The 18,318-nt window shown below is 32.3% G+C and overlaps 2 protein-coding genes and 1 pseudogene across 2 annotated transcripts; 2 read left to right on the top strand and 1 right to left on the bottom strand.

Moving 5' to 3' along the window:
- The first annotated feature begins 3,889 nt into the window (after positions 1-3,889).
- Positions 3,890-4,661, top strand: LOC129301664 (uncharacterized). Its single transcript, XM_054940254.1, has 2 exons — positions 3,890-4,196; positions 4,603-4,661. The coding sequence occupies exons 1-2, from the start codon at positions 3,890-3,892 to the stop codon at positions 4,659-4,661; spliced, it is 366 nt and encodes a 121-aa protein (XP_054796229.1).
- A 5,013-nt stretch (positions 4,662-9,674) lies between these two features.
- Positions 9,675-12,075, top strand: LOC129301656 (uncharacterized; annotated as a pseudogene).
- Positions 12,076-12,621: 546 nt separating this feature from the next.
- LOC129291631 (NADP-dependent malic enzyme) lies at positions 12,622-17,579 on the bottom strand. Its single transcript, XM_054929105.1, has 19 exons — positions 17,009-17,579; positions 16,703-16,823; positions 16,513-16,587; positions 16,121-16,272; positions 15,935-16,040; positions 15,750-15,815; positions 15,572-15,667; positions 15,394-15,465; positions 15,218-15,301; positions 15,043-15,141; positions 14,668-14,715; positions 14,508-14,561; positions 14,288-14,386; positions 14,118-14,207; positions 13,921-13,998; positions 13,705-13,779; positions 13,522-13,612; positions 13,180-13,308; positions 12,622-13,057 (listed from the first exon to the last, which is right to left on the bottom strand). The coding sequence occupies exons 1-19, from the start codon at positions 17,158-17,160 to the stop codon at positions 12,969-12,971; spliced, it is 1,776 nt and encodes a 591-aa protein (XP_054785080.1). The 5' UTR covers positions 17,161-17,579; the 3' UTR covers positions 12,622-12,968.
- Between the last annotated feature and the right edge of the window lie 739 nt (positions 17,580-18,318).

Below are 18,318 nucleotides of genomic sequence, written 5' to 3'. Positions count from 1 at the left end.
AGTATAACAGAAAACAACCGCATAACAGTTTGAAAAAATCAGTTTCTTATAATAATCGTGCCTAGATTTTAAAAAAAAGAAACCTATACTACAATACCTTTGTATTTAATCAAAACAAAGCTACATTAATTGTTTATCATAAATGAAAATTATGAGTTTATAAGAAGTAATGTAAAACAATTATAATAAATGCTTATTGATACATATAATTTTGTTTATAAACAAACAAAATAACAAGTGAGAGTTTTTTTCAATATATAAAAATGGAAGGAGTACTATCTGAGAAAACAAAGTAAAATTAATATTTTTTTTATTTTGAATGATCAATTCTAATTGATATTTTTTCTTGATCGAACTCATGGTGACGTAATTAAAACCTCAAATTGTAGCAGTAGCATACGCCATAAAATTTTGTTAGTTTGGATAATTAATATGGAATTTTTTAAATTTAAAGATATGTTTGAAAGTATATGATAAAATATAAATGAATGATTATTAATGGAAGAGAATGAGGTGTAGGGGAATAGATTGGAATGGAATGGAACATTTCATTGTTTGATAATAATTTTATTTAATCATTATTATCCAATTAATATATTTGAGTTAAATATATCATGTTTTTCAATTTTAGGGTTAGATGGAGTGGAGGAATGAGAAGAGGTGTCAAGGATGAGAGCAAATTTATAATAATATTATTTATATCAAAGCATTTCATTTTCAACCCTTCAAATTAGGGGGTCAGAAAAAATGAATTTAGAATAGTTTAGAAAGTCATCATAAGTCATTACACTCCTTTTAAAAAAAAATTCTAAACAATAATATAAAACTTCTAATCGTTCCATTTTATCTAAAAAAAACTCCCAACACTACCCAAGTCCTATATGCATGAATCATGTGACATGGCACGCTGAAGAGCGCATATCTAAGCAATTAAAAATTAATCAATTGCATAAAAAAATTTAAAAAAAATTCAAATTCATTTCAATCAAATTGTAATTACTCCTTCTATTTAAAAATATAAAATTTTTTTAAAAATTTAAATATTAAAAAATATAAGGTATTTTTAATCTTTTAATGTGTAATCATTGCCTTTTTTTAAAAGTGCACATTTTAATAATGACTTTATATTTATTGTAAAATATTTAATAGAAATAAATATAAAAAGATAGGGTTAATTTAAAAGTAGGTAACTATTTTATTAAAAGATAGAATTCGGTTAAAAATACCTTACATTTTAGACGGATGGAGTACTATTTATCCAGAGATAAAATGATGTAGATATAATTATGTATGTAGCCAACTTCACTTATTTACAATTTCTCTAAGTTCCATTTATGTACTTTTGCACTTGTAAATTTAAAAATAGATCCTATATACAATTAAATTGTGAGCCGTAGGTTTGTATGAAATCTAAGGTGAGTTGTAAATTCATGATTTATAAACATTACTTTTTTCATATATTTTATATTACGTATTGATATACAGATGACATTGTGTGATGTTATTGACGTTTTGAATACATTATTAATAAAAAAATTTACTGCATAATTCTAGAAATGTGAAAATGATGCGATGTGCTTCGGTAAGTCATCTGCTGGCGTCCCAAAGCGGCGTGCAGCCTGCGTTTAGAACTCGCCGCTGGGCTTTGCGGTGCTGCTTCTTCTATGAGTCAACAGGTATAAGCATAAGAACTAAGCTCTACTGATAATAGACAATATTTATTTCTCTCTAAGTAGTGAGAACAATATATAAACATAATTCAACTTAAAAAAAGAACAAAATCAACAGAAATTGAATTTAGTGAAAGGAATTAGTTTCTCATACTATGACAAATAAATATTTAAATCTTTAATAGAATTGTGCCCATCATATTTAATGACTTACCATATATTCAATATGATAGTATGGGAACGAAGACTTCTGTGCACAAAATGGAACAAAATCTGGTTACATGTGGGACTAGTAGTTATACATAGAAGCCTTTAAGTTATGTGCATGTATAAATGACTGTATCAGTGGCGGAGCGAGGGTCTGAAATCAGGGATGCAATATATTTTAAAAAAAATAAATAATTATAAAAAATTGTACACATGCATTCATATATGATTTATATTTTAGAAGGTCTAATGTGATAAATATCTTATATAAATCATAATTTATTATGATTAAAAGTTTGATACATCACGTCAAGAAAATAAAAGATTTCATGCATAAATTTTAGATGAATATTACTACTTTTACAATGACAATTCTCTTATATTTTAAATACACATATTATATAAAAATAGAATATGTCAGTATTGAGACCTAAAAACATAATGTTCAAATGCTGGTGAATGAAAAAAAGAACAAGAAGTTAGTATTACTAATTTAAATGATGGTTATTTATTTTTCAATATTGGGACTGTTCAAGGGAAGGTGCAAATTAAAGGAGAAGTGGGAGCATGAGATGAAGATTAATACCCACATACACATAGGTTTCAAAATCTGAGGAGGTGCATCTGTCCCCCCTCAAGTACACCTAGCTCTGCCCGTGGGATTTACTATATGTGCAATCTCTTGAATTGGGTGTGGGGCACTGAATAGTTGAACAAATTAATGGGAAGAGAAAATATAATTATTAATTTCTATAGTTTTGTTGCATTTTATTATTAGTCAAGTATCCTTTTTCAATATTCCAATCTCTTTAGTTTTTCTCATCTAAATGCTAGTTTATCTACTTTTAAATATGAATGAAGGGACAATGATGTGACACTAATAGCAGTGTTAAATTATTTGTTGTGTAACTAATAAGGCTGATGAGAATACTAACATGTTTAAAACATAATGAGTTGGCAATTTGAATTGACAAAAGGTAATAAAAAGGATGATTGCTTTTTGATGAATAATGTGCTAACGACAGCATTTGTTAGCGTTAAAAAGTGATTTCTAGTCATGCATTAATTATGAGTCAAGTCTTTTAGTTTATGCATTAAGTGCATGCCCTAATTTAACACTGTTAGTGCTAGTCCATTGGCCCTCTAGATATATTTAAAAATAAAAAGATTAACGTCATAGATCAGAAAAACTATAGAAACCTAAAATAATAGTGGAATAAAGTATGATAACCAATAACAAAATACGACAAAATTATAGAAATTAATATTTATGTTCTACCTAATGGAAATATAATAGTAAATCTTAAGTTCCCAATGACTAAGGGTTGCCAAGCTCCCAACCAATAATATATGTCACAAAATTAAAATTCAAGACTTTGAACATCATGCCCATACTTAGTAAGGGTTTCATTACTTGTCTTTATGATGAGATTTGAATTATTCAAATTTATTTTAAATAATTTGACTTTAAATTTTTATATCTGTAATGTTTAGTTAATAATTTCATTTTTTAAAAATATTGTTAAAAAGTTATTTTTATTTTAAATTTTGTATCAATTAAAAAATTATTTAAAAATAAGAAATAGAAAAATTGTATTCTTTAGATTTGGATGCTCCTCCGTGATGATGAGCATCCAAACCACCAATTTCATGCTTTTATCAAGCTGTGTTATATAAGGAGTCTACTTTCGGCCTTATCATAGTGAAGTGATGACATTTGAAGTGTCCACATTTATTTTAAACTGTTAAAATTTAAAATTTTAGATCCATAATCTTATTTTAGTTTACCAAAAAAAAATTTGTTTTAAAGTGATAGCTAGAAAATTATTTTATTTTAAATTTTATATCTATTAAAATAATTTTTAAGAAAACACAAAAGTAAAAAAAAAAAATTAAATCCAGACCTAATCTGGAGGTTCAGGTTCAAATTTCGGTTGCTCATCATCATTGATGAGCATGAAACCAATTCCTTCTATTGGTGACGAGGGAAAAACGAACGACTAGATTGGGCCATGGATAACTTGTTCGTTTCAGAAGCCGACGACCTGGGCGCCATGGGATACCTGCGCCCACCTCCCAACTACTCCATCGATTTGGGGGCTTTCGACCTCGATGAGGCTCTCGCCTCCGCCGGGGATTCATGCCGCCGGTTCGCCGAGTCTAAGAGCTTCGTGTCCACGTTGCCGGAGGTTCAAGACACGGACGCCGATGCTGTTTGCTCGGTTTGCATGGAAGCGTTTGACTCTCGCGGCGGAAACAAACGAATATCCTGCGGACACGTGTACCACGCAAGCTGCATCACCGCCTGGATCTCTCGCTGCAACTCTTGCCCCCTCTGCCGCTCTCATATCTCCCTCCACCCTAATTAATTAGCTATGCGGAGTTTTGAATCCACATACTTGCAGGTGCCTTGTTGCCCACTATATTATTATTACTACTATTATATCAATATATTTGACTTTTTAAAATTTCATATATTGTCTTCTTACTTCTTCTACCTTTATTCCTGTTATATGTTGCATCTAAATCCAAATGTAACGTGAACTTCATCTGTTTTAAAACTTTAAAAATTGAAAATATAGTACCTTTCTCGACTTTTTGGCTCTATGTTCTTATCAGTAATTAAATGAATGAAAAGTTTGGGTAAAGGGGGAAAAACGAAAAGAGAAAATGTCAACGTTGACTACGTCTATGATGAATAAATACGTACATATTTAATGTGCAGATGACGGCGACATTGGTCGGGACTTTAGGGGTCCTGGTCGGCTGGTCCTAAAAGTCTGAACAAAAATGAACAGAGAGTAAATGAGGGGTTCTCTCTATTTTTTTTTTTTTCTCTACACTTTCTCTCTTTCTCATCTCAATCATAGATTCATTGACTCATTCTTGAATGATTGAGATTTAGTGTTTGATCAAATTAATTTTTTAATTATTATTAAAATATTAAATTTATGAAAAATAAATAAATAAATTTAATATATAATTAATTTTATCTAAACTACAGTTCAAGATTTAATATTATAATTAAAAATAAAAAAATAATTTTATAAAATATTAAATCTCAATTAATTAAAAAAAGATCGGATGATTGAAGTGAAAAATGAATAGAAAGTGAAAAGAGTAAGAAATAAGAGAAACCAACTCCATAGAGGAGCTGACAACACACCACCATGGGTTTATTACTATCCATTCCTCCTCTCCAAAGGGGCAACCGGGCAAATGGCATTTTAGGATCCGTGTAAGATTATTGATTGTAATTAAGAATCTTAAATTTTAGAAATGTAAAAAAAATAAAAATATTTTGTTAAAATGTAAAGTTTCTGAATTATTTTATTCATCCTAAATTATAAGACACATTTGAATAAATTTTTATGTATTAATAAATCTCATTAAATACATTTAATAATCTTATTTTAAAAAAATATAAATTTTTAAAAATATCCTATATTTAATATATTGAAAAGAAAGGGACAAAAATTAAATGGAGAGAAAGGATAATTTTGAAATAAATTCATTTAATAAAATCTTAATTTTTTTAAAATATCTTATATTTTGAGATGTCAATTTTTTTTAAAATGTCTTATAATTTAAAATAAAGAAAATAATATTTTGATACTTATTTTAATCGTTTCAGTTGCTTTATCAATATTTTCAATACTCATCCTTTTTATGTTTTAAATACTTAACTTTAATGCTTTTAGTATTAAAAAGCCTAAAAGTACTTCTTTAATTCTATTTATAGGACAAAGATAGAAAAATAATTTTAATTCTATTTATAGAGTACTTCATTATTATTTGTATTCATCTTTACTTTTTTGACCTTATTAAATATTAGAAAAAATTATTAAAAATAATTTTTTATCCTTATTAGGAGGTAGAGGTAAAAATTTATTAAATTTTAAAGTAAAATTAATGAGGTTTAAAATTAAGATTAGAAAGAGTATTAAAAACATAAAAGATGAGTATTAAAAATATTAAAGATGAGCATTGAAAAATTCAAAGAAGTGAATATATTAGAAATATTAAATTTGAGCATTGAAAATGTTAAAAATGAGTATTAAAAAAAATTACAGACTCAGAAAATTTTAATTGCAGTCAAGAATCATGATCATTAATTGTAAGTATTGGTTTAGGATGTTCTTTAAATGTCATTTACCCTCTCCTAAGTCCAATATACTCGAAATTAATTATAACGCGTGGGGCACTAGAAAGTGGTCTTTCTTCCGGCAAGCATGTGAAGTTATAAGCATTTAAGCTTGATAAACGAGTCGGGGGGTAAAAAGAAGAAGAAGAAGATTGTCCAAAAATTCTTTACTACCAAATTAATTGCCCAAAGCTCTTGAAACAAAAGGTCATTCTCTATCAATAAGTCACAAAAGATTCTTTAATGGCAATTTATTGAGCAATAAATACAAGGGTTTTTTGGTGTTAACATGCATGTCAAACAAGGTTTGTTGTTGCCAATATGTCAAACAAGATTTTTTGGGGTTGATATGTTTACACCTAATGTGTGCCCACAAAAGTTTATTGCATATAATGAAAGAGTGCTATATATGATAGAAAAAATGTTGTATATCATGATAAAAATCTACATATGTGGAAGAGTATTGCATATAACAAAAGAAATATTGTATTTCATGGAAGAAATACTCATCTATAGGAAAAATGTTACATTTCTTGAAAGAAATTCACATCTGCAAGAGAAACGTTGCATTTCTTGAAAAAAAAATCTATACCTATGGTGTGAGAAAGTGTAGCATATGATGAAAAAGTGTTGTGTATGATGAAAGAAATATTATATATGATGCAAAAAATCTACATTTGTGAGAAAGTATTACATATGATGGGAGAGATATTACATATCATGAAAGCTTATTCCATACATATTCTTTAATTATTATAAAAATGCAAATGAATATTTTAAAAAAGTGTACATATTCTTAAAGAATATTCCTCATTTTTAACGGTAATAGATATTCTAAAAAAAGGACATATTATTTATAGATATTCCTCATTGTCATGATAATATTTTTACATATCTTGAAATTTATACAATGACATGCCCAAAATTACATTTGTTTTCATGCAAAGTTTCCTTATATCCTGAAATTTCATTAGGAGGTAATCATACTTGCAAGAAAGATGGGAACAAGAAGATGGACATACATGAACAAATCATTTCTGATACATATACATGCATGCTGAACAATGAATATACAATAGACGAACAAAATATCCATGTACACTGAATTACGAGTTCAAACTAGAAATAATTTATGATTTATATAATGGTTCAATATATACAAAAAGATACATAAGAACTGTAATCGTAATCTATTTTCTCTTCTTTGCTATTTTCCCGAATGAAATCTCCCTCTTAAATGTGGTCATGACATTGTTTAGTTTTATTTCTCTTTTTGTGGTGCCATCAAATACAGCAATCATTCTTATGTTTCAACTTTCAGGGTTGAAATCTCCCCCTCATTTTGGCTCTAGCAAAAAAATACTCCTGCTAGAAGACTTGCAAAATTGCACTTCACCTTCAGTGATAAAGTGTGCACCCAATTTGAAAGCCAACGTAAGGACAAGAAAAATCTCCCAATGGTAATCTATCTTACCTTGTAGACAACTCCATATAACCTCCACCATCAATTGTGCTGGATGAATGAAAATCTCTTGTTGCCAATCTCAAAAAGATATGCATATATATACTATAGAAAAAGTCAAAAATTCTCTTAGCAAACTAAAATCCAAGATTAACCCCCCCCACTGTAGATGATTCAATATCATCCTTATAATTGAGGTGATGAGAAAGAAAGGCATGATCCTCGAAAGCTTAGATGATAGATAAATGAAATATAGTTTGATAAGCAAAAAACAAAAAATAGAGCTAGAGCAAGAGGAGATGAAAAAAAAAGAGTCAGAAAATAATAGACGAGAGAGAGAGAAGAAGAGAACAGGGAAAATTCTCATTCACAATTTGCATAATTGATACGTGCAGCAACGTGATCTATAAAATAAAAAAATTCATGTGCTAATCATTGGGTAGAGTTCCCCACAAGCTAAAAGGGATAGGAAAAAATAATTGCAAAATATTCAGTATTTATTTAATATCCTATCACAGTTGGTAGAAACTATTTTAGATTGGAATATATATCGTAACAAGATCTTTCTTTGCAAAGAAAATTCTAACTAAATGGTGTGCACAATGTAGTATTTTTCCATTAAGTCATAAAATCATACTAAGCAGAAGATATTGATAAACACTACTAGTCTATTTAGGGTTCAACAACAATCAATTACTCCTAATCAACATCCATGCATCTAACAAAGAATTGACAGCATCAAAGCCATGCAACTGGTAATTAACTCTAGGACATGTTCATAGTACTTTAACTTTATGCTTGTGTTCAATTATCAAAAACTCCAGGAGAACTTGAAAAAATGTATCATCAGTCACCTTGTCTCTCTACAAATTATAATTTTATAAAAGAAGCACCGCAAAAGGAAAGAGTTAGGCATACAATGATATTGTGTCTTTTTAAAAGCCGAAGATGATAAGACAAACAAAGAAAGGAAATCTATTCAAAGAAATTATCACAACAATTGAACTCTCAAAATGTCATGAAGAATTTAGGAAGGAAAAGAAAAGAAAACCCCCCGTGGCAATTGTTGTTTGAGCAAAGTTTACTATAAATATTATGATTTTCTCTAGTCTATCCATCTTCGTGATCCAGATCACGGAACACAAATTAAACAAGCCATAAATTTGAACTCATAAAATTATCACAACACTTTCTAATTAACTCACAAAATGTCATGGAGAATTTAGGAAGGAAAAGAAATGAAAACCCCTGTGACAACTGTTGTTTGAGCAAATATTACTCTAAATATTGTGATTTGCTCTATTCTATCCATCTCCATGATCTAGATCACAGAACACAAATTAAACAAATCGTAAACTTGAAAAAATTCTAAATTACATAATAGATGATTTAGAGTCAGAGATTAACCAACACATTTGCAAAAGGTCTCACAATTGGGATGATCAATGCACTACTATTGGCAACAAGAGAGCAATAATTGAATCAAAGTGCCATGAAATTGGAAGTAAGTGGAGTTGAGCAGGGAGATATATTTTATAGTAGTGCAGTGAGCTTGTCTCTCTTTTATAGGGAGGGTCTCTCTCTTTCTTCCACTGCCTTAGCTTTCGCTCCTTTACTTTGCTTTAGTTTGTCATCCTCACCTTCTGCTTCCTTTCTTCGGTGATTTCTTTATTTCGTTTCACCTTCCTCTGCTTAAGTTATAGTTAGTAGCTAATTCCAAATGAATTGTTATTGATTACATAAGATTACTTCTCAAAACTCAAATAAATTCTTATTTATAAAGGACTAACACTGACATATATAATTACACATATGCTATCATCAGTTTTTGCTACTTGCTTATTTTTGAATGAGTTGTTGTTAATTATGTATAGTTACTTGTCAAAACATGAGGATATTGGTTTATATATCCATAAAATCTTAGAGGTAGTTAAGTCTCTTTTCACAAAATCTTATTTTCAAATAGATACGTGGGGTGCAGTATAATTTTATATTTTTAAGGTCTTTCTTTAATAAAAAAATTCTTCAAAGTCTTAAGATGATATTTTCCCATTTAATAAATTAAAAAAATTAAGTGATATATAATAAAAAGTACTTTTAAATATACAATTATTATTTGACAAAAATATACAATTTTTAAAAAAATGGATTTTATGATTTGTAATACTCCCATTAAAAAATGTAAGGTATTATGATTGAAAGTGATGGTGCTCCTCAGACTTCAAAAGTTGTTGGAAAATATCTTGAGATTCTCATTTTTTATGAAAGAGCTTTTAAGCTAACCTTTACTCCACTTATTAACAAAATGAATTCTAGACTATCTTCATGGAAGAGCTGTTCTCTCAATATTGTAGGAAAATCTGTCTTCATTAAATCTATTTTTTCCTCTCTTCTGAGTTACATAATGCAGACCATGCTTCGCTCTGATAATGTCCTTTTGAAACTTGATAAAAGCTCTCGCAAATTCCTTTGGGACTCCTCTGATGGAACTTAAAATCTCATCTTCTTTCTTGGGACAAGATCACCAAAGATAAGAGACATTGAGGCCTTGAAATCAAGAAAATCAAATTTCAAAATCTTGCCTTCATCATGAAACTATATTGGGGCATTATTACTAAAACCAACAGTCTTTGAGTTTGAATCTTTCACGATAAATATAAATGTAACAAACTCACTATCCCTATAGTTAACAAACCTAATTACTCCTCTTTCACATGGACTAGTGTTTGTAAAGTTTGGGATACTTTTATAACTCATGTTGGTTAGAGAGTTGGTAAGGGAGATCAAATATCTTTTTGGTACGATAAGTGATCACCTCTCCTTGAGCCTCTTGTTACTTACACTTATCCTAAAGCTGATGCCATTCTTCATGCCAAAGTCTTAGACTTTCACGCAACTTCAAGTGGTTGGCATATTGATAAAATTAAATCAATACCTTCACCCTAACATGGTAGAATTCATTTTACTTGTCCAGCCTCTAAACCCTCATGGAGATAAAGATATTCTTGTTTGGAGACCTTCTGCTGATGGTAACTTATCTATCAAATCTACCTACAAAGCTATCAAGAACTAAGATGGGAATACTAATTCTAAAGTTTGGAAAACTATATGGAAATGGCTCACTTATGAAAAGATCAATTTTTTTCTTTGAAAAGCTACTTGGAATTGCCTACACATTAATTGTAATCTTTCCATAAGAGGTTTCTCCTTCGATTGCAACTCATCTAACAATTCCATCAACATTTTACATGATTACATAAAATCTAAGGAAGTATGGATGAAACTAGTAAAACACTCCAAACTTAACACTTTCTTTTCTATTTCTTTGCAAGACTGGATTCTCTAAATGCAAATAATAATATTGGGAATCTCAATACCAGAAGAACCCCTTGGAAGAAACTTTTTGCACACATTTGTTGGAATATTTGAAAAGAGCATTGCAAGTTGATTTATTCTGAAGATCACATACCTGACAAAAATATCATTTTTCACCTACACCTAAAGCATAATCAATGACATGTACCTTCAATCTCAACTTGAAATTATGCAGATATATCAAGATAGATCTCTCACTAGATAGGCTCCGCTAAAACCTAGTTAGATTAGATTGGATACGGATGGTTCTATTCTCAACAACGGAGCTTCTTTTTATGGTAGACTCATTCTTGATGACCAAGATAACTGGATAAAAGGGTTTACCAAAAGTCTTAGTTATCACCTAGCATTGCCACGGAACTCTTTGGTATCTTTAAAGGTCTTAATCTTTGCTGGGAAAGCAATTTCAAGAAGTTAATGTTCACATTGATTCATTAGAAGCTTTGGTGCTTATCCAATCTGAACCATCCTCTTAATGACATGATAGAAAAGATCAGATGTCTCACCATGAAAGATTGGATTATCACCTTCAACTATGCATTTAAAGAATCCAACAAATGTGCAGACTGACTTGCTCAATATGCTACGAACAATAATACTAACACTTTAATTTGAGTTCCACCCTCAAGTGTTGTCTTTTTATGGAACTTGACTTCACCTAATCTCCCTATCTGCACAGCTTGCTATGGCCTTATATTAAAAAGAAAAAAAAAGTTGTTGAGCTTTTGCAGTTGTTGGATTCTATTGGTTTGAAGAACGTACGCCTCTATGACAGGATTGGAGTGCTCACGAAATCTAAGATAGCGATTATGCAGAAACTGAAGATTGAGGAAGCTAATGAAGCTGACGCACTCCCTCGTCCAAGTCATATGGCTATAGAATTTGTTTCGTATGCTGATGGGAAGGAGGGGATGACATAAGCGGCCAACTGGATTTTTGCTCAAAATTTGAAACGACATAATTTGGATGAAGCACTTGATATTCAAAACTTGACAGAAACCCAATTGGATGAGGCTCTGGACATTGTTGGTTATAGAGGCCATCAACCTAACCTTTTGTTGGCTTATGGACCTGTGAGGTGCCACCTTTGTTTTCCTGCATGGCGAATGAAGTACACGGAGATTGTACACATGGGATCATTGAACTCCATGAGATGCGGTTCCTTAGTGAAGGCTATTTCTGGGTTCACAAGGGTGCATCAAAACTACGATAAATGAGGATGATTTTGCTCGTTGTTGCTTAGCATAGGCATTTACAATTGTGAGGAAGACCCCTTTAGTAAATTTTTAAGATGTAACACAATGAGAAATAGTATTGCCTTGTCACGTTTCTTATTTAAATCTCAAATTTTCTGATACTATGGCCTGACTTGTACTTTGTTCTCTCAGTTTATGGAATCATAAATTGTTCGCTTAGAGAAAAAAGTCTACCTTTCCTCCTTCTGTTTTGCAGGTTGTACTCACATGAATCATTACTATACATTTATTCATTGGCCGAAAAGAAACAGGAATGTTTGCGTAAATAATTGGATTTCATTTAAGCTTTAGTATTGAAAATAAAATGGTGCAAGTGGTGAATGCTTCTTGCACATGATGATTAATAGATTATTATATAGATTTGCCAAAAGGAAACAGGAATATTTGCATCAATAATTGGATTCCATTTTTTGAGTATTGAACAAATAATAATAATAAGAAAAGTGCACGTGGAGATATATGCTTCTTGACATGCTGATTAAAAATTGTTGTGTGATTACAGTAAACTTGATTGATAAACATCAGAAATCTGAGTGCCTTCCGCTTTAGCCACTCTAATTCCATTCATTATTAAAAACTAATAAGCCATTGCGAGGACTAGAGTCAGAGGCTCCATTTCCTAACAGGCTAACACAAAGTGGTTCAAGGCTAAATAACTTAGGCCACAACGCTTCCTCGAACAGTTTTCAAGGCAAGTTTTATTACCCTTCGGCATTACATGACACTAGATAGGATTTTCATAATGGAAAGCGTAGAATCACTCATTCTTCTGCATAAAAAGCACACTATTCTATATATGTCGCAAACACAAATCCTTTCTTGAGCCGGAACCTCAGAGTATTTGGGCCCACTGTTCACCGATAGTGGCGGTAGACAGGGGTATACATGCAGCTTTCAGCATACTTGACAAGATTTTCAGGACGAGGGAGACGTGTAGCCAACCCTACAATCATAGTTCAATAATTGCTTATGAGTTAAGGAAGGAAATGCATGCATTCCTGAGACCCAGATTAGTAGCATGAAATGGGTTGAAAAAAGTTTTAAGACAATGAGAAGCGAGCACACCTAGTTCATATGCCTTGGCAGCAACACTAGCAGCTATATCAGCTGAGATTTTTCTAATGTCAGAGAATGGTGGGTATATCAATCCCTTTTTGTAGTTCTCCTCTGTCACTTGTCTAGCCAAGGCTTCCGCTGTGCATGACATAGTAACGACGTTCACTTGAGCATTTCTTTTTCATTCTAACAAGAAGTAACTACCGTGGATTTCTACTTTTTATTAAAGACATTTACAGTGGAAGAAATGAAGAAAACAGGTGCAGTTGTCTGCTCATGAAGAGGATAGAAAGAACAGAATATAATGTCTGCATAATGCATCGTATGCTACAATTGTCATCATCCACTTACAGGCTGCTAGAAGCATATCATCATGTACACGAATTGCTCCCGAGATTACTAAACCCAGACCGAAGCCTGGGAAAATGTAAGCATTATTTGCCTGGATTGCAAAGGAAGGCAAGTACATCATTCTTAGCCGTTGAACCGGTTAAAGGAGAATCACATAGAATCAGGTAGAAGAGATTGTAAAACCTGGCCAGAAACATAGACTTTGCCCTTATATTCAACAGGATCAAAGGGACTCCCACTGGCAAAAATGGCACGACCCTTTTTCATGGAAACAAACATTAAGTTATGACTGTTGTTATCACAATAAATTGAGTATCAAACATCATTTGCATCAAATACCCTAAACCAGTACTGGGCTTATCTCGTGACAAATATGATTATCCATTGCTGTTATCTTACCTCACTCCATTTGTAAGCTTCTTCAGCTGTACACTCGGATTGTGATGTTGGATTAGAGAGAGCCATAATAAGAGGTTTCTACCACCAAGCATGACAGAGATACAGTTATTGGTGAAGAAATTACATCAAAATAAACACATATATATAAATAAAAGAAAATGTTCAGGCACAACACGAGAGAGAGGGGGGGGGATTACTTCATTGAATGAAGCTACAGCCTCAATCACTTCCTTTGTGAAAGTTCTTCCCACTCCTGATGATCCAATCAAAACTGTAGGCTTGATTACCTGAATATGCAAGCTATTTAAGCATCACGACCATTCTAAAGACAGCCATTTGAAACAAACAAAGAGACAGTTTTTGGCACCTTGACAGCTTCTAAGAGACTGTTTAGAGGTTCATGTTCATGAGCCCAAGGCTTCTTGAAATGTTGAAGTGAATTCTTTCTTGAACTAACAATCAAACCCTGAAAGAGACAAATTTAAAAAAAAAAACGCAAAACTAAACTAAACTTGAGAAAGCAAGAAAGTAAATGAATGTAGTAAAAGGAAGAATTTTCCAAGAAAAATTATCAAGCTCTCTACTACCTTTGAGTCTACGAGCCATATCTTCTTGCGACTCTCTTCTATAGGTTTCTTTGTCTGTCGCCAAACAAAATAAATAAACATAAGAAAATCACCAATTATAAGATAATAATTTACTCCCAGATCAAGTTTGACTTTTTATAAATCATAAATAGGTTTTAACCTGCTTTGACATCTCTAGAGCTATTAGCTCTGCAATACCAGTTCCTGCCTGAAATCATGATAGAAAATAAGTTAGATGGAACAAAAAAATCAAATATGTTGGACCAAGTGAACTTGTGAGCATGAATTATCTACCAAGTTAAGAAGAAACATAGAAAGCAAATTGGAAGATGTGTGTGTGTATGAAATTCTCTATATTAAAAAACGGTTTATCTTTTATATTGCTTCAGTTGTTCCCTTTTCAATTTAACAAAGTGGAAAGAAGCACTAAATCTTGTAGGATATAAAGAAATAAGGAAAAAGCCCAGAAATGTTGAATCTGACCTAGTCAGATAGTCATATATATATATATATATATATATAAAGGAGTCCTTACTTCTCCAGCGCCAAGGAACAGGAATGTATGGTCAGCCAAGGAACCACCGATGAGCTTCAATGCTGCAACAAGCCCAGCAAGAACAACAGATGCAGTGCCCTAATGCAACAGGACCGTATTAATTAGAACATAATAGTCTTCCAAGACAGAGGTTAGCTTTCAAGCAACTTGGTACCTGAATATCGTCATTGAAAACAAGATGAGTTGTGCCATATTTTGCTAGCAACTCAAAGGCATTGTGGTTTGCGAAATCTTCAAACTGCAGAATTCATGCTTTAGATGGTCAGTCCAAGAGATGGATGAATGCATATAGAACCAAAAGCCGCATAATTCATGCATGGGAGTAATAACCTGTACAAGAACTTTTTCTCCATAGTTTTGCTTCACAGCAGTCATGAACTCTTGTAGAAGATCGCTATATTCCTAAGAAGAAACCACCACAGTTGGCTCAAATTAATGCAAGTCAAGCAAGAAAGATAGTAAAATTATGTCAAAATAATCTCGAGCTAGTCATATATGATGTACATACCTGTCCAGTTGCCCTCTTTTGTCTAAGTCCAATATAGAACTCGTTGTTCAACAATTCCTCATTGTTGGTCCCCACATCAATTGTTATGGGTAAACACTAGCCCCAGAAAAGAAAATTGGAAAGTTAGACAAAAACAATGTAATGACAAGAAGCAAAAGATAAAGATAAAAATGCTTACTGCAGAAGGACGAACTCCTCCAAGTGCTGTGTACAGAGCCAATTTACCAACAGGAATTCCCATTCCCTGAAACACATTCAACATTATTATGTGAAGGCTTGCTCATCTACTTTTACCATGAACGATCTGGACTGATTTATTAATATCATTGTACATCATGAAGCATGATTGTCCTGCAGAAATACCTGACATCCAAGATCTCCAAGTCCCAAAATTCGCTCACCATCAGTTACAACTATGACTTGAATACTCCTCTCAGGCCAGTTTTTCAGTACCTCAAGGATCTTCCCCCTGCAAAATGCCAACGCCTCTATAACACCAAATCAAGTCAAATCTTGTCCAAAATTGCATACTGGAAAATTTTTTTATACTTCTCTTTCAAACTTATGTAGAGACCCTGAGGACGCCTGAAGATACTTCCATATTTCTGGCAAGCCTCACCAACTGTTGGAGTATACACAACTGGGAGCAATTCCTCAACATTATCAATGAGAAGTTTGTAAAACAGCCTTTCATTCCTCTCCTGTAGACCAGAATAACATGCAATGTTACTCTCTCATGTCATCATTTTCTTTATATTTTTGTGAAGCGCAACAAGGAAGTCCAAGCAACACAGAGGAGAAAGGACATCACAGAACAAAGAAATGAAAAAGTATCTGCAATGACATACTTCCAAGTTCCAAACATAAAATGGGAAGCTCTGATTATACCAGAAGCTACATCATGCTGTGTCATGTAATCATAATGAGGTGAAAATGCATACCTGAAGATCCATCATTGCCATATACTTTTGCAAGGGGACCTCATACTGTCGGATGTTGTTCATCAATTTCTTCTCCTGCGGATAGAAGAAAGTGAAACAGAGAGAGAATAAGAAAGAAGGAGTAGGAAAATGAAAATATCCCACTAACAAGTATCACAGAAAGGTGCCAATCTTGTCATTGAATGCAAACCTGAAGTTGTTGGGAGCTAACTACGGGAGGTAGGAGCCCACGCAAATAGTGAGCATCCCTCTCTTTCTCAGTGAAAGCAAGCCCTTTGTTGTATTGAGGATCTCTCAACAAAGAGTAACCACTGCAAAAAAAATTCTCAGACAAATTAAGATCACAAAGATTGAAAAATTGGTGCAGCAATTTGAGATGAAACATGAATGGCTAAGCAACACGGTGAAAGAATTTGTTAGAGGGACTGAATGATCAAGTACAAGCATCCATGAAGCTCAAGCTAAAAAAAGTATAACAAACATTTGTGAAGCTGACCTGGCAACTGAGTAAGTCCAGGGAGTGACGAGTTGGTGCTCGGTGGCGCGATCCTCGCCGTAGACATCCTCAACGCCGCCGCCGACGACGGATCTTGGGCTGAGGTCCAGCACCAACTCTCCATCTCTGATCGCCTTCAGGGTGCTCTCCATCCTGTGTTCAACTAAACTATGATCCTCTGATATTTTCCTCTGCGAACTACCAAAGCAGCCACGAATTCTAGAGTTGATTGGAATCCCGCGTCCCTGCGTCACAAAAACTCTGGTTTTCTTCGCATGCACCACAATGATTTCATACACCAGAGTCAATGGGAGGCCATTAAGCAAGTGGCCAAGTCATTTTCAATTTGTTTAAAGGTTGAACCATGTGGGTGACATCCAGAAATAGATGAATAATAAAGTAATGATCTTTAGTTTTAATGGGATTGTTTGTCGCTTTTCTTCCAAGTGATATGATGACCGAAGTCTAATAATACTGATTAGAAGGTGGAGGGAGAATTAATGAATTGACTGCCACTGGTTATTATCAGAATAAAATAGAGGGTAAGAAAATATAAGAAGATGAACGAAGCGACGCAGACTTTGGTTGTGTCCGTGTTCGGCGCGAGATCGAAAATGAGAACTACTAGTAGGTGGGGAGCTCTTTGTCTTGCCTTGCATGCATTTCAAGTCAGAGAAGAGCAATTAAATATCGTCTCTGGTGGACACGCGTCTCTTAATTCGGGTCCATCCTGGCACTCAAGTCTTTGTATGGGAGTAATAATCTTTGGGAATATCTTAGAGATCACTAAAGTATATTCATTAATCATTACAATACCATAAAAAAAAGCTCAAACAAGTAATAATTTTTAAAAAAAAAATAAAAGAAATGGTGAACCCATAATTTAAATTCTTTGAAATTAAAATTTATAAATTTATGTGAGCTGGCTTTTTTTTTAAAAAAAAGAAGATTTTATATTTATAAAAAATAAGAAAATGCTGAAAAATATTTAACAAAATTTACAGAAATTAAAAGATATTAAATTTAGCGAGAATTTAAATAAAAAAATACATTGAATTCTTGTTTGCTATAATTTTATATGCTCCTCTTTTAATTTTAAATCCACGTATTAGTTTAATTTTTAATAGGATTAAAATATTTTGTTAAGAAGTCTAATATTCTTAATTTTATTGATTGAAATTATGTCAAAAAAATTTCAGACTATTAATCCACCCTCGTAATCCAAATTTAAGTACATATGAGGAAATAATTATTTGCTTACCGAAGGTAATAAAGCAATTTGCTTAGTGCGGCCAGATTTTATGTGCAAA

The sequence above is a fragment of the Prosopis cineraria genome, unplaced genomic scaffold (genome assembly GCF_029017545.1).
Source record: "Prosopis cineraria cultivar Desert tree isolate PC_DT_omini unplaced genomic scaffold, ASM2901754v1 PC1, whole genome shotgun sequence".
Taxonomy (NCBI): Eukaryota; Viridiplantae; Streptophyta; class Magnoliopsida; order Fabales; family Fabaceae; genus Prosopis; species Prosopis cineraria.
The sequence above is the reverse complement of the archived record's forward strand: the minus strand, read 5'-3'. Positions and strand labels throughout refer to the sequence as shown.

What these genes read in the sequence shown, in the direction of transcription:
- LOC129301664 (XM_054940254.1), top strand. Translation starts at nt 3,890, where the DNA reads ATGGATAACTTGTTCGTTTCAGAAGCCGACGACCTGGGCGCCATGGGA. An exon ending in CACCGCCTGGATCTCTCGCT is followed by an intron (nt 4,197 to 4,602) that starts GCAACTCTTGCC and finishes TTTAATGTGCAG; the next exon opens with ATGACGGCGACATTGGTCGG.
- LOC129291631 (XM_054929105.1), bottom strand. Translation starts at nt 17,160, where the DNA reads ATGGAGAGCACCCTGAAGGCGATCAGAGATGGAGAGTTGGTGCTGGAC. An exon ending in TTAGCTCCCAACAACTTCAG is followed by an intron (nt 16,588 to 16,702) that starts GTTTGCATTCAA and finishes TTCTATCCGCAG; the next exon opens with GAGAAGAAATTGATGAACAA. An exon ending in TTGGAGATCTTGGATGTCAG is followed by an intron (nt 15,816 to 15,934) that starts GTATTTCTGCAG and finishes AATGTGTTTCAG; the next exon opens with GGAATGGGAATTCCTGTTGG.